At 40.5% G+C, this 27058-nt stretch overlaps 1 protein-coding gene across 2 annotated transcripts; it reads right to left on the bottom strand.

Moving 5' to 3' along the window:
* Positions 1-134: 134 nt before the first annotated feature.
* Positions 135-27058, bottom strand: dyrk4 (dual specificity tyrosine phosphorylation regulated kinase 4). Of its 2 annotated transcripts, XM_022749907.1 has the most exons (15): positions 26936-27058; positions 26278-26347; positions 10596-10679; positions 8727-8879; positions 8369-8519; positions 7954-8117; positions 6578-6714; positions 5643-5783; positions 4667-4805; positions 4346-4427; positions 4020-4192; positions 3876-3936; positions 3568-3697; positions 3281-3429; positions 135-2185 (listed from the first exon to the last, which is right to left on the bottom strand). In XM_022749907.1, the coding sequence occupies exons 1-15, from the start codon at positions 26965-26967 to the stop codon at positions 1914-1916; spliced, it is 1938 nt and encodes a 645-aa protein (XP_022605628.1). In that variant the 5' UTR covers positions 26968-27058; the 3' UTR covers positions 135-1913. The 2 variants fall into 2 exon arrangements, with proteins under 2 accessions (XP_022605628.1, XP_022605629.1); XM_022749908.1 differs by lacking the exons at positions 26278-26347; positions 26936-27058 and adding an exon at positions 13350-13730.

The raw sequence follows: 27058 nt of genomic DNA, 5'->3' as shown, positions 1-27058 counted from the left end.
TTTCATCTGCATCTCTTCATGTGAGGAAACAGATGCTAATTTTTTCTCCTACACAACTTTTGAACTTTGGAAAATTCAAATATAAGTCTAAGCTACGTACGAGGTAATGCAGCTTAATTGTTTGATGCTTTACATTTAGATTTTCACAATGTGCCAAAGAGGCCTCAGTTTCATTTCAGGTTGAATCACACATAACCATAACTATGAGGATAAAAATTGTGAAATATTAAAACACATGTTCTTTGAAACAACTTTTTATTTCATCATAAAAGACATAAAAATGACTTTGATTGACTTTCGTCAGCTACAATCTATCCTCTCGGGATCTCTGGTGGTTTAGCTAATAGATAGTGAGGGAACAAGTCTATCTTCAGTTTAAGTTGGATCTCTGTTGGCGACTAACAACATAAATCATTGTAAAAAGATGGTAAATAATGTAACAATTGTTTTATTATGTCCTGTAACATTATTTTGTGAAATAAATGGGATCCTGGCAAGGTAGTCTGAACTCTTGTCTGTTTGACAGCCAAGAATCCAGCGGTTTCTAATCCAGATGTACACACACAATAGTAAAGTGCAAGATTTCTAATACTGCAAGGCACAAACTATCAATAATAGGATTGTATTTTTGTTTCTAATATAAAAAATATTATGAATAACACAGACAAAATGTTTCCATACAGTAACAACACAACAAGTAAAACCTTGTCTAAACCCTCAACAAATATCTGAAATATTTTTCTTAAAATATGTTCTGTATTACACATACATACGAAATTACAGCAGAAATATGTACAATAAATTCTATTACAAATACATATTTTATTATTGTTGAATTAAATTCTTAAACAAATATGAAACATAGGATCAAACATATTCCATAATAAATAAGTAAAACAATTAATAATCAGTAGTAATCAACTGCATTCTACATTTAAAAAGTACATGACAAATATTTATTTAACATCATGTTTAAAAAAAGACATTTTTTGGCTCAGCCTTTATTGCACACAATTTTTCAAATCTTTTACCATTACGAAACTTAAATGAGGCTAAAATGTCTAAAAGACGAGAAAATAAAAGCAAAAACAAAGATTAGATTGATTTCCTACCAATGTGCTTTTTTTTAAAGTCAGCTGTTTTATTTTTAACATGGAAACAGAGAAGTAAAAGTCTAACCTGTGTATCAAAGATGTCAATGCGCAGCAAAGATGGGTTCAGTAAATAATACAGGAAACAATGACAGCAAAACATTTTTGCTGTACTTTGAATTTGGATTTTAACCATTTAATTTAAACTCAAGTGCATTCTTATGTGGCAGACAGCTTGATGTCTCCAGTGTGACACATTTAAACACACTGCCTGCCTGCAACTGCATCTCAACTCCTTTATAAAAAAACAAACAAAAAAAACATACAACTGGTTGATTGACGTCACTATCATACAAACTCAAAGTTTCACAGAATAAAAATTTTACACTATGACTGCATACTTAAAACAATAAATAGAAGAAATCCCTCTTAGCTGATGATGAGTGTATCCCAACCACACATCAATATTTTGTTCATGGCATGTGGGAACTGGTTTGTTTTCTACTTGTCAGTAGAAAACATCGGCTTGAGCTGCTTTCCAACTGAGACTCAGGAACTGACTCTTGTCTCTGGTTCTGATTTCTCTAACATTTTGTTTTGTGACGTCATGTATACACGGCAGCAACATGTTTGCAGCAAATAACAGCATGAAGGATCTTTTCATTTTCTGTGTGTACACGGCCAGACAAATGAAACTTTATTTCATCTGTCCATTTACTTCCACTTCAACAACATGCTCATTCTCAGGTGGGATATGGGACATTGAGTGTGAACATTCCCAGTTCCCACTTGTCATGAACGCAGCACATTTCCCTTGGACTGTTAGACGATAGGGGGCAAACACTGAGACGGTTCCTGGCGATCTTTTCTCTCCGTGCCTACTTCTTCTTGAGGCTTGATTATGATGTGAACAGGCCTTTCTCCCCCTCCTTTCTGTTTGGTATCTGTGGAGAGCTTGCCATCGCTCTCACATACCTCCTCCTCCGCTGACGCCCCGATGGGCCGCAGACGCTCAGCAGGTGCCATCTTTGTTCCTGTTTCTGAGCTGTCTCTCTTCAGCTTGTCGTTAGTGCTGCTTTCTGAGCTGACCTTCTCTGTAGTACCATGGAAACAAAGGACAGTAAAATGTCAGCTTGAGGTGAATACAAAAGAACTCTGTTGGTGTGTCTGCAGCTATGGCATCAGCTGATGCCTCTTCAGCTCAGTCAAAATTATTAATGAAATCTGTTTCACTCAATAAAAAGTAACTGCGTTATTATTAAGTGGACATTGGGAGGGCAACAAGCATAGATGATTGGAAATTAATATTTTTGATTGTTCGCAGTATGTATGAAACGTAACATGAGGAAAGCAACATATTTTCATGCCTTGTGGACTTCTGGAAGATGATAGGTTTTTGGAATGACGTCAAAGCCAAAATTTATGATTTGCTTGATGTCACTATAACACTGAGCCCTTTAGTCTGCATCTTAGGTTTAGATTATACTGTTAAATACGCTGTTAAGTATAAGTGTATTTTGGGAATATGTGGTATGTGGAAAGATTGTTCAGATGTGAATCGGCTACAAAAGCCCTGATGTATTGTTGTGGTTTGAAAAATCCATTAATGTTATTCCATTTGAAAACCTTTCGTATATATGCAAAAACAAATCGGACATCTTAGACATCTGGAAACTACTATTGGGACTGATCCACAAATTAGGCCTTTATGAATTAATCAGTGGTAAACAAATGTAATCATAGTTAAATATGTTGCTTAAAAGGTTTCGTATATGTGTCTACATGTCTCTGTATATGTGTATATACGTATGTGGACCTAAATGTAAAATGTTTATTATTCATTTTGTATTTTATTAGAGTAGCAATGTGGAATGAGTTAGCAGTATGCTTCCAGTTAAGGTGTGGTGCTGTTGGTGTTGAGGTGTTTGTTTTGTGCATTTAAACACTGAGGTTGAGTGTTACTGTCTGTAGTGTAATAATATTGTTAGGTTACCAGTGTTATTTAAGTTTATTATTTGAGTTGCCATAAATGTGATGTAATTATGATGAAATGCTAATACAAAATATCAGTGAATATAAGTGAAAACTTGTACCATTCAGTCCGAACTGTATAGATTTTTTTTGCAGTCATTATTATTCTAAGTATACAGCATAGATGCTGAAATGGACTGTACTCTTATCAGGCTTACCATTAGTTTGTCTGTCTGTGCTAGTTGAGCTGTCTGAGGTTTTCTTCACTGTCGGTCTGGTTCTTGGCCGGACTTTGTTGAAGTTTCCCTCCAGGATCCACTCATGCTGTAACCCCTCATCAGGAGTCATGCGCTTGGTTGGATCCCAACTGACAAGCACAGAGAAGTAATTTAAGTATGCAAGTGCAGCTTGAACTTTAATGCAGTACCATTAAAGCCTAATGATTTTTAAAAAGTCACATCCAGTTTTTTACGCAGATTCTAGCAGAAGTGTAAAGGTGACTTACGTGAGGCAGTGTTTGATGAAGTCTAAGAACAAGACATCATTAGTTTTCAAAGCAGCTGACAGCTCCTTGGAGTTGGGTCTCCTCTTCTTTCCCTTGCTGTTAGTGATGTTCCTTGGGTTTCCTTTGGAGTCTGCAACCAAAACACAGCAGCAGTTTATCTGAATGTTCCCATGTTATCTTAAACTTTCTGCAAAGCGGTAACCCACTGAGATATTCATTCATCTTCTCATCTAGTAATCCCACATTCTATCAAATAAAATACCCAATTAGACATTAAGAAAAATATCTAGGTGAAGAAAAATTCTCACCAAAGAATAACCTCCTCCTCGACGCTGACTGCACAAAATCATTTGGAGGCATCCCCAGAACCTGTAATATCAGGATACTTTCACACACTGAAGCAACTCAGCAACCATATTTCAAAAACACACACAATTATGTCCACGTCCTACCTCCATTATGCAAGCTATCTGCTCCACTTCACTCTCTCCTGGGAAGAGAGGATAGCCTGTGTAGAGCTCAGCTAGGATGCAGCCCAGACTCCACATGTCAATGGCCATGCTGTAGGGGTGACCCAGGATCACCTCTGGGGAGCGGTAGAAGCGGCTCTGGATGTAGGTGTACACTAATGGAGGTGGAAAGTAGAGGGAAAAATAGACAATAAGGTGCATAAGTTCATATACGATTTATGTTCACAGAACCAGTCCATTTCTTTGAATATCCCAACATGGTGAAAATGGTTGTTACATATTCTCACTAAGGAGTTATATGCTCTTACCCCTTTGTTGTTCATAACAGCTTGACCCAAAGTCCACCACCTTTATGTTCCCTGGCCCTCTCTGAGACAGAAGGATGTTCTCCTGTTTAGAAGTAAAACCAAAAAAGCTTTCATGAATTATGCTGCAGTATCGCAATGCTCCACAAGGTGGAGCAAAATTCACACTATTGTTCTGGGGAATCTTTTTGCAGGATAATGACCCACAGCATTACAGTGATTCAACTGTGTGATCTACATGAGGTTTCATTGAGTTTTCAATCATGCCTAATAATTTGTATTCCAAATACAGAGCCAGGTGTTACAGATAATAGAAGTCAGTACCGGTTTGAGGTCGCAGTGGATTATCTTCTCCCTGTGCAGCATCTGCAGGCACCTGAGAAGTGCATGGGCAAACCGACGGATGAGAGCGAGACTGAAGCCCTGGAAGTTGTTTTTTTTGATGAGCTCGTACAAGTTCACCCTGTGAAGAGGAACAAAATGCAATGCATGGTTAGTTAGTAATGCTAATAAAGAATACATTGGATTAATCTTCAAAATATTTTCCCTTACAATATTTCTTTTTTTTTTAAACTTTTTTTTTTCCTTTTTCCGTCTACACACATCATCTCTATACATAGTAGAGTGAGCACAGTAAGGACTCAAATAATTGCCCTGAAAAAGGGCTGCTAAGTTTGATGTCACTGTACATCACCTATAATAGAATATCCACTGACTGTCAAGTGCACAATAATCTATGATTGTCCTCACATTGACAAGGGGACAGAGACGCGCAGTGTGTCCCCCTGCCATTTCTTTCCACTTGTGATAAGCATAAACTTCTTTAGACTGTGTAACAGGAGACTTCACACCATGAAGCAAGAAGGGGAAGAAGATAGGGCCCTAATCAAGGCCTTAACTAAAGGATTCGGTGACAGTAATGTTAGACAAGGTGGCAGTGCAAGACGTCCTCTAAAGGTCATTCAGCCAGAGTGATACACAAAACTATCTCCCCTCAAATAGATATCAGTAGCGATCCATGCTAAAACACAGACGCCTTAAGGTACACAGGTAATCACTTAACTCATGACTGACTGCAGAGGTGGAGGTGGAAGTAATGACTAGAGACAAGTGAGAAGTGTCTTTGATAAGACAGCAAAGGGATCAGACCCTACTGTTGTACCTGAGGAAAGGTGGCTGACCTCGAATACGTTTGATGAATAGATCAATTATTCAGATGTCTTTATAGTCTCCTGTAAGACTATTTTCTGAACATGCAGGCCTGCTTGCTTGCATGCTGAATGCGAGTGAATGTACTAACCCGAGGAGCTCAAAGGAGATGCAGAGGTGATTTCGGAAGTAAAAGTACTCCTTCATGTGGATCACGTTGTGGAGGTTGTCTTTGTCTTTCCGCTTTATTACATCCAGGATCTTGAGCTCTACGAGGGCTTGGTGATGAAACCTACAGGACAATTTGTTCGACAATTTGTTAGATACTGAAATTCACCAATATTACCTGGGATTTGAACATGATTTATTTATGAATTTTTAGGTATAGCCGGGTAAGAATAGTGTTTGAAGTTCCGACATGCCAAAATGTCTGAATATCTCTTGGAAAGTTTTTGATATTATATATGAACATGTTTCCTATCAATTTTCTCTGACAGGGAGGTTTGTCCCAGCACAAAAATCCCTAAAATTCCTTGATATTTCTGTATGTCAATCATTCACCATCCTCCCCCAGGAGAAATTAGATCTAAGATAGCTATCTGACACAGTGGCACAGAGTTCTCCTACGGCAGTGCCGTGGCAGTTTGCGTCCATTTGTTTTCTGCATTATTGAAGTAAGGGTCAGACCTGCTGGCTCCTCCTGCATCTAACCTAAGGACTCAGGCAGTTGTTGCCACTGCGATCCTCAGTGAGGAAGAACAGGTAAGTTAACACCAAGAGGTGCCGACTTCTCTCATGCTAAATCAGGATTTGGCCGACTCCTAAAATGTAAAATGATCACGGTACAGGCATGTGGGAAAAAACCTCACAACGGGGTATCAGATCTCAAATGAATGCCAAAAGTTGACTCCTTGAATATGAAAAATAACTTCACCATACAGCTTTTATTCTATACAGCAACATTGCACTTGACCTAGTAATACAGGTGTTTTTTTGAAGGTCTGTTCCGGGAAAGGTTTGTCCAAACATCTGATCAGAATGAAATTTAAATAATAAAATATTTCAGAATGAAATATTACGGCTTACCTTTTCTTATTGCGGATCATCTTAATGGCTACGAGTTCATTGTTTTTGTGGTCCAGACATTTTAGGACCTGCCCAAAGGAGCCTTTCCCAATCACTTCAAGCACTTCAAACCTGTAGGCAATGTGATCGTGCAGCACCTGGAAGAACAAGAGCAAGAGCACAGGGAATATTAGAGAGGAATTCACTCAATGAAAATAAAAGATAAAATAAAAACAGCAAAATGAACTCATATAATAGCCACTGTTAATGATTATACACGTTACTGTATATATACTCGCTGACATCACAATCTTAGGATATACAAAATGATTACCTGTGCAGCGGAGTAGTGCAGGTAAAATGTACTATGGCTTTACTGTAACTGTGAGTCAAAGCCGTGACAGTGAGATGAACCTCAACAGAGATGTAAGAGTCTAAACATCGGCTGGTCACTCACTGCCTGATTGATACAGGACAGTTTAGCCTGTTGTTACAGGGTGTGGTGACCTCAGTGCAGTTTATTGTACACAGCATTCAACAATGAAGTCAGTCCAAGAGAACGGCTGGTTCATGTCTGCAGCTGCTGGATTAAGGTCATACGAAGGCATCTGTTCAGGTACAGTTAAGCTTAGGAAGCTTGGACGTCTTTGCATGTGTGTGTGAGTGAGTGAGTGAAATGATACACAACACCGTGTCTTCAGGTTTCAAGTGTATCTTTTTGATTTAAAATGATTTCAATTTCATGTCTGTACACTTTAAATGTGCTTTTTGATAGGGTTGACTCAAACTTGGGCCCTATTTAAAAAAACATCCTGTTGGTTTTGTATGCATCAGCAAATAAACTAAAAGTTGTGTTTACATGACATAGCTGCTGACCACACAAACATTACAGTTCTTTAGAATCAAGTCTTCCTTTCCTGGCAGCTATGAGTTTTAGTTCTCGTTAGCCGTGAATGAAAACCCACGTTCTTTTAGTTTGCTAAAGATTACAGTACATGATTCAACACTGAGAACATTAAGTAGCCTTTGTTTTTTTTTTGTCAAATCTGAGTTTAGCAACTGTTTAGAAAAATCTTCTGTTCATGCACCTGGAAAATGTAACATGTAAGACTTGGGAGTTAACTGATTTCTAACTTTTTCTAGAGCTAATGCTAACATGTATAATTTTTATGTTTGTTTTTTTTTCACAAGTTATTCACAAGCAAAAGGAACAAGGAGGAATTTTCTTCACAGTCCCTGTTTGGTACTAGGCTACTTAACCACACAGCAAGTTAATTTCATACAATACTCATCTACCAAAACCAATCGTGCCCGGAAGGTACTGGTCTAAAATGGTCAGCAGTAGTGTAAAATAGCAAGCTTAAACCTGTCCTATCCTACTCCATCTAACACATTACCCTGATGTAGCTTCCGTGCTCATCATCGTATCCAGAGTTCTGTGGTCCTCCTTGGGAACCCTCGATCTTCTGAGAGCCCAGCCCCATGAACCAGACCTCCGTGTAATCCATGATTTCCTCCTGCTCAAAGTCCGTCATCCGCTCCTGGAAGTTCTTCAGTGCCTCTGCAACAGGAAGTAAGAGGAGGAGGACAGTATGAGTCACTATCATATTGATTATAGCTCTGTTGAGAGCAGAGGATTGTGAGCCGAACAATTGGCTTCAAGGCCAACATGATATTTTTATTACATCAGGGGAATCAAAATTGTTACTTAGTTAGTTTGTGTTGAAACACCCACAAGAGAATCAAAATATGAAATAACGCCTCCGTGGCTTTCTAATTCTGCTGTATTTCGTTGAATCCTTAATAACATACCTATGGGTGACATGGGTAATCTCTGTCCCTCATATGCCTTCTCTTTCTCCAGCTTGTTGCTGAAAATCTTGCTGTTGCGAGAGACTGACACTTTATCCATTGCTGCACCAAACCGCATGGTGAACTGCTGGGTGGGCTTCGGCCTCTCCTCCTGTCCCCAAAAAACACACCACACGTAAGTAGAGTCGATTTGTATTGTGAGCAAAGAAATATAACTACAGTGTGACCTTCATACTGTGTAAGCTACTTTCTTTATCCTTCCATCAGAAACATCACAAAGCACTATAATGCAAAACTAGCTGCTACTAGGATATTACAGGCTGCCAGTGTTACACATGTAACCATATGAGAGGCTCACCGGGTGTGTCTGAAAGTTGTTTTGGCCCCCTTTGTTGGCAATTTGGGGCAAGATGTTGTCCGACTGCTGGTGCTGGTTTTTGGCATTGCTGACCACCACCTGGACCACTGGTGGCTCAAGCTGAGGCAAAGTCCCTACACCAGGGCCAAACTTCTGTAAATCAGAGAGGATTTATTTAATTTTTTTTGCCTTCAGTCAAGAAATACACATTTGAAACTTCACTACATAAAATAAAATCAAAACAATTAAGAGAGACAAAATAACAGAGGGGCAGAAAAGATCTCTCAGTCAGTTATAGGAGTGTGAATAATAATAGCTTTCAATACACAAAACCAATCAGAATATTTATGTAAACTAACAAAGAAATTGCCCAGCTTCCATTGCTGGAGGGCTTTTAAGGTCTTCCTCTGTGGGGAGTTACCCCCTTTGTATCTTAGCACAACACAGCGACAGATACTGAACAGCACATCGAAGTGAAAACATACAACAAAAGCAACCAGACAGAGTGGGTCAGCAAGTATGAAGTTGAAATGCATTATTCTTTTTTAAGGTGTAGATACAAGCTTGTCACAGCCCCTTTAATTTTTTCATGAGTACATCTTTGTGTTGAGCTGCACCTTGTCAGTTTTAGTTTGTGTTCTCAGCTTGCGATCTACATCCCTTTCACATGCGTTTTGTACATGGAGGCTCAGGTGACCAGGACCCCCAGCAGGCAGCAGTTGGAATTACTTATCAGGGTGAGAGTGAAATGGGGACAAAGCTCCATGAAGCTGGGTCCTGACAGAGTCTGTCTGTGGTGGCTCTGTAGGGGAGGTGAGGAGCAGCAACCTGCTTTTCTCTGGCTGCCATCCTGCTTGCTCTGAGAGCACGATTACATGTGTCACAGCCTTGCAAGGCTCAGCCCTGGCAATGATGGGCAAAATTAGCCTTCTGTCATGTGCCAAGTTCCCTGGGAAAAATGAGATATCCTATACAAAAGTGTATCTGTGTCAATAGGGACACTGTAGAGTGTAATTAAGACAGGTTTCTACTCCCTGATCACAAATTCCACAAATTTGAGGTAAAAAACAAAAACTGAGCTGCCTCTCCATCCTACATGCTATTGTATAGCCTTCAGCAATGTACTGCATTAGGAAAATATTAAATTCTTTCATATTAATTATTAAAAGCATTCCAGGAAAACCCTTTCCCATCTATACAGTAGGTATTTTTCACGTGTTATGAGCTGCTGCAGGATCTGCCAACTTGGTTATGACGCATAGAGATAGGGCTAAATATAGTCGCAAGCACCTGCCACAACAGGCAAAGGAAATAAACACAGTTATGTGCCTGTACATAACTGGGGGGCATGCTGTTTAAATTGGATGCTCTTGTATCACTGGAAATGTGTGATAATCACATATGTGCAGACAGATGTGTACAGTCACGTCCATGCTATTCTTAGGAGTTAATACATGTCCATATGGATGACGTGAATTGTGAACAACACCCTTGATATTTTATAATGAGGCACATTTTTTCTAAGGAGCTGCTCTGTTATTCTTGAAATGCATTATTTATTCAAAAGTTAATAATCAAAACAATACAATAATTGTCAAGGATACATGTCAGAACATTAGTGAGTGTGCTAGGAATGATTTCTAATAGGAGAAGGTATTCGAGTGTAGTTTACTGCATGTGTATAAAAAGAAAAAGCAGTGGAGAATGACAAATATTATGTCACAAGCAATGTTTTGGGGGTGTTTATATCATCATTCATAACAATTCAAGCACACCTTACATAATTCAAACACTAAAGGGAAGAGATGGCACGGTTGGTATGTGTATTGGATCAGCTGCTACAGCATCTTGCAGAGGGGAAGTGCTGACCTGTGAGCAGGGTCGGTTTGTTCCAAGCCGGTTTCCCTCTGCTGGGAGTCGATGAGGGTGAGGGAAGGGCTCCGGTCGTGATGTCTGTGGGAGGAATGAGAAGGATTCATAAAATATGCTGCTTTCTATTTACAACATGCTGGAAATAAAAGCATTAGGTAACCACATTTCTCCTCCCCTGTGGTTTTTTACTGTTTATACAGCACAATGCATAAAACATTCATTCCACAATCAGATTTTACAGCAAAACAGACGGATTAAAGCAGTCGTGTTAAATAATAATGAAACTGCTGCTCGTATTCATGTAGGCTGTATTTTCCAGTCTGTTCAGAAACACACAGCCTGTGGGCAGATGAGTGTGGTTGCAGTCAGACTGGCAAAAATAATGCACTATGATCTTAAAATAGATTACTTCTGCAAAAACCCAGCAACAACGATCCCCTCGCTATCCAGTATTCTCTGTGTACCTGCTGGCTTGTGCAGGTGTGTGCCCATGTGCACATCCATGTGACTGGCATTGGATGTACACGTGCCTCCAAGCCTATGCACGCAGGAGCAATATTCAACTGAATGTGTTAAAGGGAAGCAATAGATTGACTGAATTGATAAAAAAAAAAAAAAGTATCACATTTGGGATGATTCTGCACACTTCACTCCTACACCAAGCCAGCTTACACGTGCCTTATTAATCAGTGGGTGAGCGTGCAACTGTGTTGGGTGACACCATATGGGTGAAATAAAGCTTAGCCCCATATGGGGATATGTGCTAAACTCACTCTGCCAGCCTGGCAGTGAGGCAGGGAGGGAGGGGGTGAGACAGGCTGAGTGGGGTGTTGTCCACGGGTGCTGGATGGGAAACAGCATCTCAATCATAATCTTAAGCTTTAACACAGCTTTCAACATCAGGTCAGTGTCATGGTCGTAAATTAAGGAGAAGGAGATGAACTATACCGTCTTAGACAGCTCAGCAGAGCAGGATAAGGCACTGAACAGACTTCTTACATCTGATTTATAAATTCCTGAGACTTACTGATCACTGGATGAAACACGCACTAGCTTTGCTCATCACATTCAAGTGGTTATAGTCCTTCAGTAAGATAATGAAACCACACGTAGCCAAACAAGGGTATGATACAATAGTGTAGTCATGTTACAATCTCAGGAGCGCCGTGAGTGACAGAGTGACAAAGTCATGTAGGTCACTGTGGCAGGTTGGCTTCCAAAACATCACCTGTAATGGTCTGCTGTTAGCCTGGCTATAGGGCACTGAGCCAGTGGAAACCAGTGACATCATAATATGTGTCCAAGTGCCGAAGAAAAAATGTGACTGTGACCTTTTATTCCACTGTGATGAATGACTGTCAGCATCTAAACTATATAAAGAAGTAATTTACAGCTGAACACATGTGATAGAGATGTGATAGTGTGTTGGGTGTTAGGGTAATAATGAGTAAGTGAATGACCACAGATTTTTCACCTCTCTCAGTTCAAGATGAGATTCAAAACAGCAGGTGTTAAATGATATTGGTGTCTGTATTCGTGCCTATATTGTGTTTCCTAAATGCAGTCCATCTACACTCAGCACACATGAAAGACGGCATCAGCTCTAAATGTGCTAATGAGTTTGATAAACTTACATGGAAGTAAAAACAAAGAAACAAAAGTCAAGAGGAACGCAGACTCTGTATCCATGTGACAGGGGGTCTTTGCTGGAGGTAGAGGATCATCCCAGCTCATTAAGGTCCTCGAGGGTCAGAGGGTCAGCAAAGCAATAAAACCAGGAGTAACTGAAGGTAAACATCAACTGTAAAACTGCTCACTGACACTATCAGCTGTCAGGCATGCACGGTCATTTTTCAATGTATAGAGACATTCCTCTGCCACTTCCACTGTACACAACAAACTGATTCCTGATGGCATCACTTGTGACCACAGGGAAGAATGCCTGCAAAGTCAATACAATCACCGATCAATCCATGTGATCAAAGTTAAGTATTAGTTGTTAGGGTTCGTCAGTCAAAATTCCTGCATTTCCCACTTCTGTTACTAAAAACAGTAGAAAGATTAAATTCTTTTAAGATCCAAAAACAGCAAAGGTTAAATTTATATCAGTTTCCATGTAAGGTGTGAAAAATACAGTAGAACACATATAGATTTACAGAATCTGTCAACACAACGAACGCTGAAATAAGTAGGCTAAACATCGACTGAAATAGAAATGGATCAGATTTTTCATCCGAACTTGGCAGGTGGTCAGGAGGAAGGGGGCGGACTACAAAATAAGCATTCAAGTGGGATAACTTGTGGAGGAAAAATGGAAATATTTCCAAAGTGAGAATGACTTCACAATCTTGGCATGAATCAATGAAGCTAAAAAGAAAATGTTCAGACTTTTACTTTAGCAAAAAGGATACCTGTAGAAGGTTTCTCCTGAAATGGAACTGGCCAGATATGGAGCCCTGTATCTGGTCAAAAGTATCTCTTGTTCCGTGTAAAATTTAATGCAAATATGAAAATTTGTAAGTTCTGACACTATGTGATAGGAGTTAGGCTAAAGAATGGTATACCGACATACAAACGCTCTCATTGATTAGATAACCAGACTAACCCTGTCACTTAAAAAAAAAAAAAAAACATCACTCTAATTCATAATATGCCAAAAAATGTACTATAAATATAAACTGAGTATCACAGTCACACTACTATTAACCACAATGTATTTTCCCAACCATCAAACCAACCAAAGTCCCTCACCTTGTTTATTTCTGGCAACATGCTTTGTTATCAATGTCGGTCTTTACAGCTGCTTGACAATCCAAACACTGAGGAGAGATTATAAAATCCAAGAAAGAGTCATTGTATCCAACTCTGTCAGTCCAGCCTCAAAACCAAGACACTTTGTCCGCAAGTCCAACTTCGTGATGCACACTGAATCAACACTGATGAGTAAAATCCTGATGACTGATCACATCCACCGATCCAAACCTGTCGTGCTCCTGGTTTTACGCGCACAGGGTAAGTGCGCTGTCGTCAGAGAAGAGATTAGCGAGAGAGACAAGCTGTTGAGGGTCTCTGCGCCTTGATGCGCTCTACTAAGATACTGTAGGAGCCACCTGTTCAGGTTTCAGCCGCTGACAGCTGGGGCTGTCCCGATATAGATTTGTTTTTTATCCGTTTGCTGTCGTCCACCTACACCATGCTGTGTGACTGATGCGCTCTCTAACACCGACGCTGTACAGAGAGGGTCTACACCGACGCATGCACGTCTTGGCCACAGCGCTCGAGCGCACTTCATTTACAGTAAATGTTATTTAGACTGCTCGCTCTCAGACTGTCAGAGGGGTGTCACGCAGTCTCAGGAAAGCTCGTCTGTCTTCAGTCAAGTGAAACAAATCTGACCATTTAGCTTTTTTTCAATGAAGCACTTAATTCAAGAGTTTCTCTCACAGCAGCATTATCCTATGTATTATCCTATATAAAAGACTATAACAGAATATAATATATACTCAGTTGTTGAATATTTAAATAAAATGTCAAGTTTTGGATAGCTTGGCTTTCACTTTGCTGAGCTACTGTATGGGCAAGGGAGTCTCAAACCTTTCAACGTCAAAGGATGGAAAACCCAATGCTTTTATTTTGTAATAAAGACAGAAGATAGTGACGGAATTGAATAATATTAAATATCCTAATTTTGCTGGAACCTTTTAGAACTTTGAATAAGTATTAAATGAGAAAACTACAGAAACAGACAGTGAGTCTACAGGGGACAAACAGCCTTCTGGTTGTTGACCATAAACATTCTCAACAACAAAAATACTTACGTTAATATTTTAGTTTAACGTGTTTTTCCCATATATAAAGTAAAGAAAAAAAGTCTGAAAAAGGGCTTCCAGAGTTACTTCCTCATCAGGCCTCGTGCCCCGCCCACCACCGCTGCTTGCGCTAGGTAGACAGGTGAGAGAGCAAAGCTATCAAGATGGTTACCTTCAGAGGAAACAAACTGTCTCTGGTAGAAAACATCGGAGAGCCACTCAAGTTTGATCCTCAGTCAAACCCAGACTCAGATGAAGACTATGTTGTCCACCCAAATCGGCGAGTAGCAGATGTATCAGAACGGTAAATATAGCTAGCATCATTTTTGTGTTTATGTTTGTTAGCTTGTAAGCATGTATCTGGCAGAGGCTGAAGCAGGCGCAGTGGTTGTGCTAGTGCAAACTCTTGCTCTTTTTACTGGCAAGGTTCCAGGTTTCTTTTTTTTTTTTAATTTTGCATTTTTTGTTGTTGCAATAATCAAAAAAACAATGTTAAAAACCAATTGGCTTTTCGTTGAGGGAACCATGGTGATGCTAACTTCCAGGTTGGCCTCCAAAAAAAATACGTCATTCCTGCAGCACTCTATTGGTTCCTTAGGTTTGTCACATATTAACTCTGGCTGTCAGAATCCGTTGGGCCAACATTTACTAAAAGAAGGAGAAAAACTTTACACTATTATTCATATGATATCATCTCTGCCAGGTGATAAAATGTTGTCATCTGTCGGCAACAAAGAAAATGGCCTTATTTTTAGATTGACTAGGCTACCATACATTTTTGTGCCATCCAACAGATTTTGAAAGAACTTTAGTATACCCAGAGAAGACAGCAGTTAATATCCTTAAACTTAAGTTGAGCATGACAAAAGTGTAACAAGGTTTTTTCCCTGAGCACACTGATATGTGAAATGGCAACTTATCCTTCTCCGTAACAAGAGACCAGACATTACAGAATTAACCTTGTGATGCCGTCATGATGCAAATGTAAGAAGACAACATTTGTTTTCCAGTGACTAATCCCCACAGCAGGGGGGCGGGGAACCACTCAGTGGCTCCATGTGCTGAGGAGCCCAGAACAAGTAAAGGAGATGAATATGATTAGATGACAGCAGTTATGCAACAGCAGTAGCCACTTCAGTAATCAGCCTCAGCCATGGGACAGGAGGAGCAACTATCCATGAAGCTGCTCCTGCCCGCATTATTACTCTCAACTAATCTATTCCCTTATTTCTTAATCTGTAGTTGTATTTCAGGAGTTAACTATACAATAAACACAATAAGTAACATCACTGGAGCTAGAGCTATGTAATGTGCAGCTAACAAGCATACAAGATCTAATGCACAATTTCAGGTTTTGTGTTGAGCCAAAGTGTTTTTGGCCCCTGCTGGTGGAGTGGCGCTTCAGAAGAATGAGGGATGAGAGATGGGGAACACTCTCCCAGAAGTGGAAGGCTCCTTTAAGTCTGGCCTGAATAATAATGACAAGGACTGCGATAGGAGGCATTCATCTTATACAACCTGGATTAGAGTGAAGCAGAACACACCAGGCTGCATATTTGTTTGTACAATGTTTATGTGCCACAATCGCACATTATTTTGCATCAAATGTTATCTCTGCACTGTAGCATAATTGGAAAAAGTAAGTATGACACTGGAAAAGAAAGATCAAACTATCATAGAACCACAGAATTACGCCTATTTGCTTTCTCTATTTCTTCGCTTGGCTCAGTAATTTCCTGGGGTTTCTGCTGGTTCCTTGGCAAACTCATGGTTTGTTTCTCCCTCAGTGCTTGTGCTAAACTAAGATAAGCAGCTGCTAACTAAAGGCTTCATATTAAACAAACACATATGATAGTGGTATCAATCATCTCATGTAACTCTTGACAAGACAGCAAAGCGTATGTCCCAAAATATCAAACTATTCCCTTAAAACCAAAGCTAGTCATGCTCTGGCTCTGAAATTTCTGAGCTGTTACACATTATCAAAGTGGAAGCAAGTCAGTCATAGTAATCCTTGACACAGTTCACCTGGGAGAGTTATTGTGCTGTGTGCATTTTGTCACCCAGGTGACAAAGCATTGGTAATGGGAAGCAGCTGGAACAAAACAATGCAGATACAGTATATCTCACCATGACAACCAAAAACTAATGAAACTAAACATCACAGTTTATGTATAGATGACAAAAGACAAAACAAGGACTGTGTTACCAGTGAGCAATTCTAAAAATAGAGAGACTTAACTGCTCAGAACAGGAAATAAAAAAAAAGAAGAAAAAAAAGAGGGACACTCTGTGAATGTGAATTTGCTGTGGGTGTATAGGAAAATGGAAACAATTAATTTCTTCCCGTTTTGCCTCTACAGCCTCCAAACATACCTCAGGTTGGACCCTTCTGTTCCTGCCCCAGCAGCAGCCGTGGAGGAGGCTAAAACCACAGCAGGCAGGTGAGGTCCCGTCTTCCCACATAGCACATCTCCCCCATGCTGCTACAACCATACCCTGAAGCCCACCTCAGCCTCTAGACACCATTTCCAGTCAGAGGGGAGGTAGTTACTCAGTAGGTCAGAGATCAAATGGACACCATCAGAAACAAAATGAAGGATGATGATGATGCCAGGCCTGCATTTCCTGCTGCTTTAAGTCTAGAAACTAAGTGTTGCTCCTTGAGTCCATTTGACAAAATTAAAATCTTCTTGAGCGTCACAGAACTTCAGTTAGTATTACGTTCCACCGTCTTCTTTAGATGTGTACAAATCCTGAAAAAATGTTGTATTGCTTCTTACTGCAGAACTTACTGTGAGTCCTCACAACTCTCCAGTGCACGCTGGACTTGGCTTCGCTGCATCGTTTACTCATATAAGGTTATATTCCGGTTGATTGAGACCTCAGTGCCCCAGTGTTTTCTTCCCAGTCAGGTTCCTCCAAATTATTTTCTCTGCTCCTGGATACAGACAAAATAGAAAGGCAGGCTGCAGACAGACACTGAGAGGATGCTTTGTGCTGTTGCTGTAACCGGTGAGAGAGTGCTCTCTGTCTATGCTGCTGCCAGTGACGTATGGATGGGACTCAACAAGGGACCCATCCTGAGCCGGAGACACATCAGCAGGGGCCTGGCACTTAGCTTCCTGTAAAAGAGGCCTCTGGGAGCGCAGGTTGGTAGAGGGGGTGGTGGGGTGGGACTATGGGACTAAAGAGAGGAGAGATAGAGAGGTACTGTAGACACTGTAGATCCCATCATGCTCCCAGGTTGGCTCTTCATGGGGCTGAGGAAGTCAGACAGGGAGGAGGTACAGCTCTAATAGGCCTCCCATGTGGTTCAACCGATGCCTGCAACTTTCCTCTGCCTTCTCACTTGCCACTGTATCCTGGAGACAAAGCCGGTGGGGCTGTCATATTGCCCTCCAACTCCCCTCACCCCCACCGCACACCTCTCCTTATCTCCTCCATCATCTCATCTACCATTCTCAACTTGCTTGGCTGCTGCCACAAACCCCTGCGGGATGCTACAGTCTTGCTGACAAATACTGCGTAGGTGAAAGCTTATCCCACCACACCCTGGCTGCCCCTGGCCTCCTGCCTGCTGCACACAGCAGCAGAGAACTGCAGAGTCCACAGCAGGACAGGACACAGGCTGACTGTGAGCTTTATGCTGCAGGTAGTCGCGGGGGAACAAAGTGTTGTAATTACCTTTCTGTACCGCTTTATTCTTTGCCGGTGTATTTACTGGAGATGACTAAATGACAATTAAGTACCAACTCTCTATTTAAACTCAAGTTATTATAGGTTACCATGCAACATTTAATTTTAAATGTTGTTTTCATAGTAAAGGACATGTCCTCTTAGAGAGCACAAGTATCTTTGCTCACACAAGCTCCACCCCTCTACCAAAAATAAAAACTGTAAATCACCTTGTTTTGGTGACAGGAAAAATGTTGCTATTTCTGTAGCATGAAGCACCAGGGTGCTGTATTTCATTACTGCCCTGTCAGCCAGTCTTGACTCTTACATGACAGAGAGGGGTAGCTGCTGTATCCTTCCTACTCATCTTGTGTCTTTTAATTTACAATATTTAATTCATGGCTCTACACCCACTTATAATGGAGGCCTTTGACAGGCTATTGGCCTCTCAGGGCCACACCTTTCCCATGTCTCTGAGCCTTAAGGCCAGATCTGGATGGAGTGAACAGCAGGTGGTTGGGCAGGCTACACCAGGCCAGATGAGACTCTGTTAAAGTAGGGCCAAATTACCTCCTCTTAGAGGATCATAACCTGGTGCCTTACATTCTGTTCGGCCCCTGGCTAATCGCTGCCAGCTGCCAGACGAGGCAAACTCAAGCGAGATGAGCTGCCAGCCAAAACAGACAGTATCAGTGTCTCCTGCCATTTGGCAGAGAGGAGTGTGGGTAGTTTGACCTGGCTGGCAGGTGGACAGCAGCATTTGCAGTTTTAGACACACAGCAGGCTTCTGAGAGATATGGGTCAGGTTCACAAGTTGACACAAGCACATACACACTCACAGACCCACAGACAATTACGGGCTCAATTGTGACTTACATATGACATAATTAATAGTGCTTGGCAATACAAATTGGTTGGCAAAGAAGTGTGGATTAACTGTCTGTGGTGACGTGCCCTCTGTCTTTAGTCCAGCTATCTATGAATGGGAACTCAACAGACCAGGATTTAAAGGAGCACTTCCCTTTAATCATAAATGACTCAGTCATTTCTATGTATGTTCAAACAACTGTCAAAATGAATATTGTTTAGAAAACTGAAACCTTTGCTATAAATAGATTTTTTACCTTAAGTCCATGGAGTTTTTCAGTTTCAGCAAGAACTACTGTAACAATTGTGGCTGATGAACAAACAGCAAACAGTCAATTGGTTTAAACCAAAAAGCTACTATTGTTAAGTAATTGCAATCACGCCAAATTCTAAATGTTAGCCTGATTATCCTCAATCACTATAAAAAGGACTAAGTGATTTTGTGTGCATTTCTTTCTTCACGTAAGTCGGTTCATGTGTGTGTGGTTGTGGACACAGCTGAAAATTAAGCAGGGCTCAGGCCAAGCCAAATCTCATTAGCCATGCGGAGAGACTCTCAACATCGGTGAAGGAGGCGAGACAAAAAAAACAAACCTTAATTCATCAGTAACACGAGCCAATGTTTGATTGTACCAAAGTACTTTTGAGGGTCAAGGCTTAAATGTGTTAATGCATCAGTCATACGCCTTTGTACTGTATATTTGAGTAGCTTCAGTCAGGAACATTCTGTACTGATGTGACATCTATGTATATATATGTACATGTAGCCTATATCATGTATCGTGTATCATAATCCACCCATTGAATCAATGTGACCCAAAACAACAACAACAAACAGGTAAAAACCAACAAAAAACAAAGAAAGAAAAATAATAATAACATAAATATATATTCATACTATGATATATAAACTACATATATATATAAGATATATAAACTTTGTGACTAGCTTACACACACTGTGCTTACACACAGGCACTCTGAGCATAGAGAGTACCAAGTGATGGTTACAAGTGTGTGGCTTAAGTAACACAGTATTACATTACATCCACCAGACGCTACAAAAAAACAAGAGAGAAAAGAAAGAAAGAAGTAAAGACATGAGAGAAGTACAAGGCTGTATGACACAAAATTGAGGACATATAAAATAAATAATATAAGGCTTGATGTGACGAGGCTGAGCTATAGATATATAACAAAATGCATTAGGTAATCATATAACTACCACCCTCGTAGTTATGTTGAATCACCGCAACTGCTAATCAAATAGGGTTTGACGATATAGTTGATATGAAAATTCATAAATTAATCAAGAAAATAATCTGCTGATTAATTGATAATGATAATAATCTTTGACTGCAGCACTAATTATCTTTATATTTACTTATACACATTTTCAAAACAATACATTTTTCCACTGTTACAAATTACAAACTCTTCATACATGTAAAGCCAAACTTAAATAATTAATTTGCATGGAATCAGTTATTTGGAATAACAGGAAAATATCATTACCCAGCTTTTCATTTATTTAATATGTTTTTATGTTGGTATTTTTTTTTTACTGACAGCCATCCACAGTGCTAAAGATTATCTAATTTTCTGTACAATTTCTAACTATCTCTGTGTATTTGCATGTGTGTTTGTGTGGGATGGTTGATGGAGGTGCGGGTTGACCTACTGCTCATATTTGTCAATTGTGCCGGCCTATAGAGACTGCCTACATACAAAGTAGACATAATCCTCTCGTGCTCTATAATACATCACTCATCATTTTATGTACTGTAATAACCACAAACAGATGTACAAGAGCGTCCTGTCTGTCTTCTTTATCAGACTGTGACCCAGACTGTCACAAAAACTGCCAGAATTGGGCCACAGATCACTTGTCACTTTCCCTGGCCTTGTTTCGCAGATGACTAGACCATGGGAGTATTATAAACAATAGCCTTTTCCGTTTCCCCAATCGTGAGTCTGAAAAATTAATCCCTCACTTTTGAGACTAATCTAAAATACAGACAAAATGCATGTCTACCTTTTTAACTAATCCTGTCTCCCAGTACCTAAACAAGTTGATGTCAGACAACCAACAGCTGATTAGAGGGAATCTTCACCACTTAATTACTGAGGTGTCTCGTTTTCTTATTTACCATGCACCAAATAGCTCTTCCACACAGCCACCGTTATAGCTCCGTACTGAAATCAGTCCATACTCGGGAAACCTTATTCCTTCAGTTTTCTCTCTCACCATCTCTTATTCTTTTGCTTTGCAGCCATACAGTAAAGAGACACAGCCATCACACACCCAGTCAATATACAAGCGCTAGAAAGAAAACAATGATATTGCAAAAACTACTTTTGTCTTGACAGCATTTCTGTAAAGCCATCCTCCTACAAACCATTTTTTCGCCCAAAACAGCAAGACTGCTTTCTGTGTATATGGCAAGAAAGTTAGAAAATGCAGGAATGGCTGCTGATCTTTTGTATTAGAATTTCGTCAAGTAACACAGGAATCTAACCAGTTGGCAGAAGAAGAAATGAAATTCCTATTTTTAATTTTTCCCTAACTGACTAACACAAAATATATCCTACAAACACAAGCATGAAAATATTAAACATGAAGACATACAGTAGATGTAGCTTTGTAATACCGTGAGAAGTTCACTGATGTCCTGATCAGGTTCAGTAATGTAACCATTGTTGGCATCCCAGTTTTGCATACTTGTTCTTGTTGTTTAGTTCAAATCCCAAGAGAAAATATATAGAAAATATTCAATATACTTAACAGGTTAACGAGTAGGAAGCTTTTACAATGTCCCGCACCGCAAACTCTACTTTTGGGTCTGGTAAGACATCATAGTCTATATTTTGTTGAGCAATCAGCTGTCTTTCTCTCCAAAAGTTGGAAGTCTTACCTCATTAATCATTCTTTCATCTAAGATCTGCAGATTCCCATCCCTGGAATGAGACCCGACCCAGGGCCCCATGTCTGGCTCTGCTCGCCCCACAGAACGTCACTGTTGCTTCAATGAAGCTGATCAGATGAAATAACTGGCTCACTTGGGAGATAGCTGAGGCAGGTGTGGTGTAAAATTTGAACCAGGTGCGTGTGTGTGTGTGTGTGTTAGTTTATCTCTATCATCAAAATACGTGTGTCATAGGTTTCAGTGCTGAATATGCTTACAACACTGCAGGCTCTAGCCCCTATCATGTGAAGTGTGGACGTTGACCCGAATGCCCCAGACTGTGCCCTGCCAGGTCTGAGAACCTGAGGATGGAGACGACGCGCTCAGGCAGCCAGACCCGCGTGAGTGATGATGGCCTTGTATTTGTGGCAGCTCTGGGGCCACACACCTTGTCCTCAAATGGCTCTTGATGATGTCCCAATGAACCAAAACCTCTATGCAACACAGCTCAAGTCACCACATTTCATTTTCCATTTTGAACTTTCCTAGAATTTGCCTCTTCTCTTTTTACTTTCCTCAGATCTTTGAACATATTCCATACCCGCCTGTATCCCACCACCCTGTCGTGTCAGACCTTTTGCCTGTCACCTTGGGCCAACAGGAGTGATGTGCAGCTTTGTCACCGAGGTAAGGTGAGCATTGTTCAGCCCTTCTTTTCACCCCATAAGTACTGACTCCCCTGTCACCTTCCACAAGAACCTTCGCAAGGTGATCCGCTCTTGTCACCACCTGGATACAAAAGACCCTATGTCCGAGCTAAACTGACACAGACAACACACCGCCTTCGAACTGTAACAATTAGCACAAATTGCAGGATTTAATCTGATGACATGTGTGGCAGATGTGGACAAAGGGGACCAAAACACTTGTTGTCTTTGGGTGCCAAATACAAGAGGCTATACTGTTCCACACAGTGTCATCAAAACACAGTGGACAGATAGAGTGTGTAAAGGAGATCCTGTCTTAGATTCTAATGGCTTCATTAGCTGAGGCTCAGGTGTAATCTATCGAACTGGCATTCAGCAGATGTTACAGGTATATACTGACACACTCCGGCCAGTGAGACCAACACAGGCCTGACTACAAGGTTAATCCTGATTACTGTGAACACAATTATGTAACACAATTATAAGTCTTTGTGAGTGGAGGTGAAATAGAATTAATATAATAATTATAATGAAAACAAATTTTTTCAAAGCACTTGTGTAAACACAGTTGCAAACTGCTTTGTAGTAAATCAACATTTATTTTAGTTTTACATTTTTATTTACTTTAGGCTTCGGTGGATATAAAATTAAATATGTCAACATTTCTTAATTAATACATTTGGAGATTAAAATAGTACAATATGATTACATAAGGTTAATTGTGTAATCACAGGAAACATTTAATTTAACTGCTTATTTGATCTTTCTATATTATGGACTGACAACTGGCAAATTGACTGGTCTGCCTTTTTTCTAAACCTTTTTTCTAAAGCTGTAAACAGGTTAAATAATTACTTTATTTATCCAGTTACTGTTCTCAGTATTAGTGGTGGTAGCACTTGATGTTCTAGAAACTGCAGTGGTAATATTAGAGATTGTCTCCATAAATAAAAAGGACCAATAACATCTTATTTAGGCTGTATTATCACAAAGGAATCAGTGAGCCTAATAAGGTAGCAACAACCGTTCCTCTTATATAACAGTATTTTAAATAACGTTATTACACAACAATGCTCCTGAGCCTATGGAGATGGAAGGAGAGGGTGCAATGGGGGAGGACATTGGCATACCATGTTTAGCAGCTCTGTATTGCATGACTCACTGTTAAAGGAAAACAGACACTTCATGCAAACAAGCCAGGCACTCATTAACAAAACTCCCTGGGTGGCTGTTTACCCAGCATTCTTTGTAAATCCAATTAATGTTTATCAGATTCAGTTAGGGTCTCAGTGCAGCTGTCCTCTCTGGAGCACCACCTCAACACCTCTTCACCATGGGAATATGCAGCTGTGACACGGCAGCACGAATGGGCTCAGCCATGGCAGTATTTGGCCAGGCTTTCACAGTCCTGTGTGGACCAGTGGGAGGGATAACAGTCATCCACACCACTGAGGATGCTGCTATGCCTGGCTCTGTTATGGTGCTAAGAGAACATGAAGATTCACATGCTGAGAAGCAAGGGGCATGTGATGACTCCGACAACAAGCCAGGGGCCTTTTCTGTTGGTACGCATGAACGCTTGCAACAGTGCATTAACATGGACACAACTTCAGCTGCACACATGACAGTCTTATACACACGTGTGCTTAAGTAAGAGAGGTCATTAGAAATGACTGGAAGCAAGCTTATATTGGTTGAAATATATTTTATACTCAACCACAGATGCACAGTGTGAACCCTGTGCTCAGTGACACTGATATCAGCCTGTAATTCAGCAGACGTGAGCTCTCCCTCTAAATGACCGGCTTTAATCCAGGGGGTCCGGTGTCAACGAGGGACAAAGCTGTGATGAGAAACCCTATCAGGGGCAAGGTTCATCAGAATAATGGGGAGGCACCCTCCCTTTTCCACAGTGTGTGGGGGTAAAACCTGGGCCAGGTGTATGGGTCTGCTCTGTCAAACAATACTCTAAAGCAGGTCATGAAGTACACAAAAATATTCAAGGTCGTGATCTAATAGAGTGTAGTGAATGTTTTTGTATGAGGTTGCAAGTAGAGCTCAATTAATAAACTGAATAGTTGAACGACAGAAGATTAGTGACCCGACTTAGTAGAGTAGACAAATGCCCAAAAATAAGTCATGTACGTCCATGCAGTATAAAGTACCACTTTACCGGAAGGATCTGACAGCTTTTTCTGATATATAAAAAAAGGCTTAAATGCCAAAGGTGGATATCAGTAGTGAGTCATATCAAATGAAAATGCCTTGCTAGCTACAGTCTCAGGGCTTTTCACATCTTGAAGTGGTGCGCTGCATCTGTTGAGAGCAGCTGCTTGCGTCTGCATTTTGTAATGACGCACATGCTCTCCACTGATATCCTAACTTGGAAAAAAGAAAAACACTGAAAAAACTATTGAACTGACACCCTGAGAGAGGAGTACACTCACAGCAGAAACCGTAATAGCTTCAAATGATGCCTCAGACACTGCTTCCAAGTTCTCACTGATGTTCAAAGATTTTCAGCGCTCTTATCTCAAGTGTCTTTTGGCTTAACAACCTACTGGCAGTGCCCTTGCTAATTAAGGAGAATGTGTAAGTGAGGGGTCTTTCTTCAAGTGCTGGCTGAGATCAGAGCAAATAAAACAGCCATGATGGGATTAAGTGTTGAAGACTTTGACCAAACACACCCTGCTGTGTGCAATGCTGTACATATAAGACAGCACAGCAATGTATGAGCTTGATTTGAAATCTATATTTTAAATTACATTGACCCATGTTATTGTGGTTACTCATCCATAAATCATTAAAATACCCCCTCCCTCCCTCATTCACTCACAGCACAGGAAATCTGATGTTCCTCATTCCCCATATTCATGTTATCTACAATGTTTTTCATCCCTATTCGTCTTTTTTCCTCATCAAACCGTCGCTGTTATAAATAGAGCCTGAATAAACCCTGAGCCCAGGTAGCTTCAGAGTGAGTGGACCAGCACTGCCCTGTACAATGTCATCAAGGGGATTTAGTCGTTCCTGCTCCACTGGTTTGTCTGCTCTGATGGCAAAGAGCTCCAAACAGTATTAAAAGTTTAATCAACAGTAAGTAGGAAAGTGTCCTATAGGAGCTCAATGAGGGAGGTCCGAGGGGGCTTTGAAACACTCTAATCCCTTCTCACAGGAAGGGAGGGCGGTTGAATGAGTCCACTGCTATGTGAACTTGTCCTTGAAGGGCAGAGCTGAAAGTTGTGGTACTTTCCAGGAAGAGGGGATGGTAGGGTTAACCCAGGTGCTGGTCATAGCAGGAGACGTTACATACAGCATGTGGCCCTATAATGGCTCAGGGTTGGGTAGTTTTGATCTCCCAGCATTTGCAAATGGGAAAAGGGCAGCTCTCTCGGATGGTTCAGTGGTGCAGGCCAAGAACATGACAAGGCAGAGTATGTTCCCTAATAAATCAGTTCTGCTGAGTGCACACAATCACCTAAATAACATTTATTTAATGGCCTGCGCAACAACACAGGGTGTAGAGTTGCCTGGTGGCCTACTGTCACACCACAGAAATATAGCAACCACTATAACTTATAGTAATATACTTAAGCGTCTGGCTGACAAGAAAAAAAAAGTCTTTCAAAGACTTTGTACACAATTTAAATATTGACAAATATTTACAAATATGTTAAATACATTTATCAAAAATGAATGGCTGTCTTCCTACCTTGATCAGCAGTGGAAATGTGCCTTTTCTCTCCTTTAATAGCTTATCCAGCTTATTTTTGGAGCCATTCCTGTCCAAAGGAAAAATATGAGTTTAATATAACTTCACATACTGCACATGCACCATCAGTTAGCTTCATGGTTCAAAAATAAAACACTTGTACAGACAAATCTACTGTCTACACTACTCTTGACCTTGTCTGACATGGCAAGCACATTAAAAACATGACATGAATTTGTGAGCTATTTTCTCTTATAGACAGACACAGCTGTACAAACTGACAGCCTTTTCCACTGGAGCAGACTTAGGCATAAACTACACTGACACCTTCTGGGCGCATTTGTCTTATTTTAAATACATCCAGCGCTGTCTTTTTTTATAGAGGTGTTGAACTGCTGATGAACTGCCGGGAGTGTTAAGTGTCTCATTCAGCATGTGTAAGCTATAAAGAACTTTTGTAAATGGTTCCTGACGAAAAATAAACACACAGCTAATAGTCGCATCAGGCTCCAGGAAACTTTTCAAACAGGCTACAATAGGGATATTATTTCTGCTTGTCATTCTGAAAGTATGCACAAGTATGGCGTGTAACATAAATAAACAAACAAAGAGAATGTAATTTATTAAACGCAAAGACACAGGTGAGCGTGGCACTAACCTTTTCTCTGATGACTTGTTCGGCGCGCTCATGGTGAAATAAATCAACACGGTGGCTGTGATGAAGCGGTCATGCGCGACATGCCCAGTAGTTAGTTTTTAGGCTCTAGCCCGATAACACACA

Source organism: Seriola dumerili, unplaced genomic scaffold (assembly GCF_002260705.1).
Source record: "Seriola dumerili isolate Sdu_G_001 unplaced genomic scaffold, Sdu_1.0 BDQW01000147.1, whole genome shotgun sequence".
Classification (NCBI taxonomy): Eukaryota; Metazoa; Chordata; class Actinopteri; order Carangiformes; family Carangidae; genus Seriola; species Seriola dumerili.
Note: the sequence above shows the minus strand (reverse complement) of the source record. Positions and strands in the feature narration are given on the sequence as shown.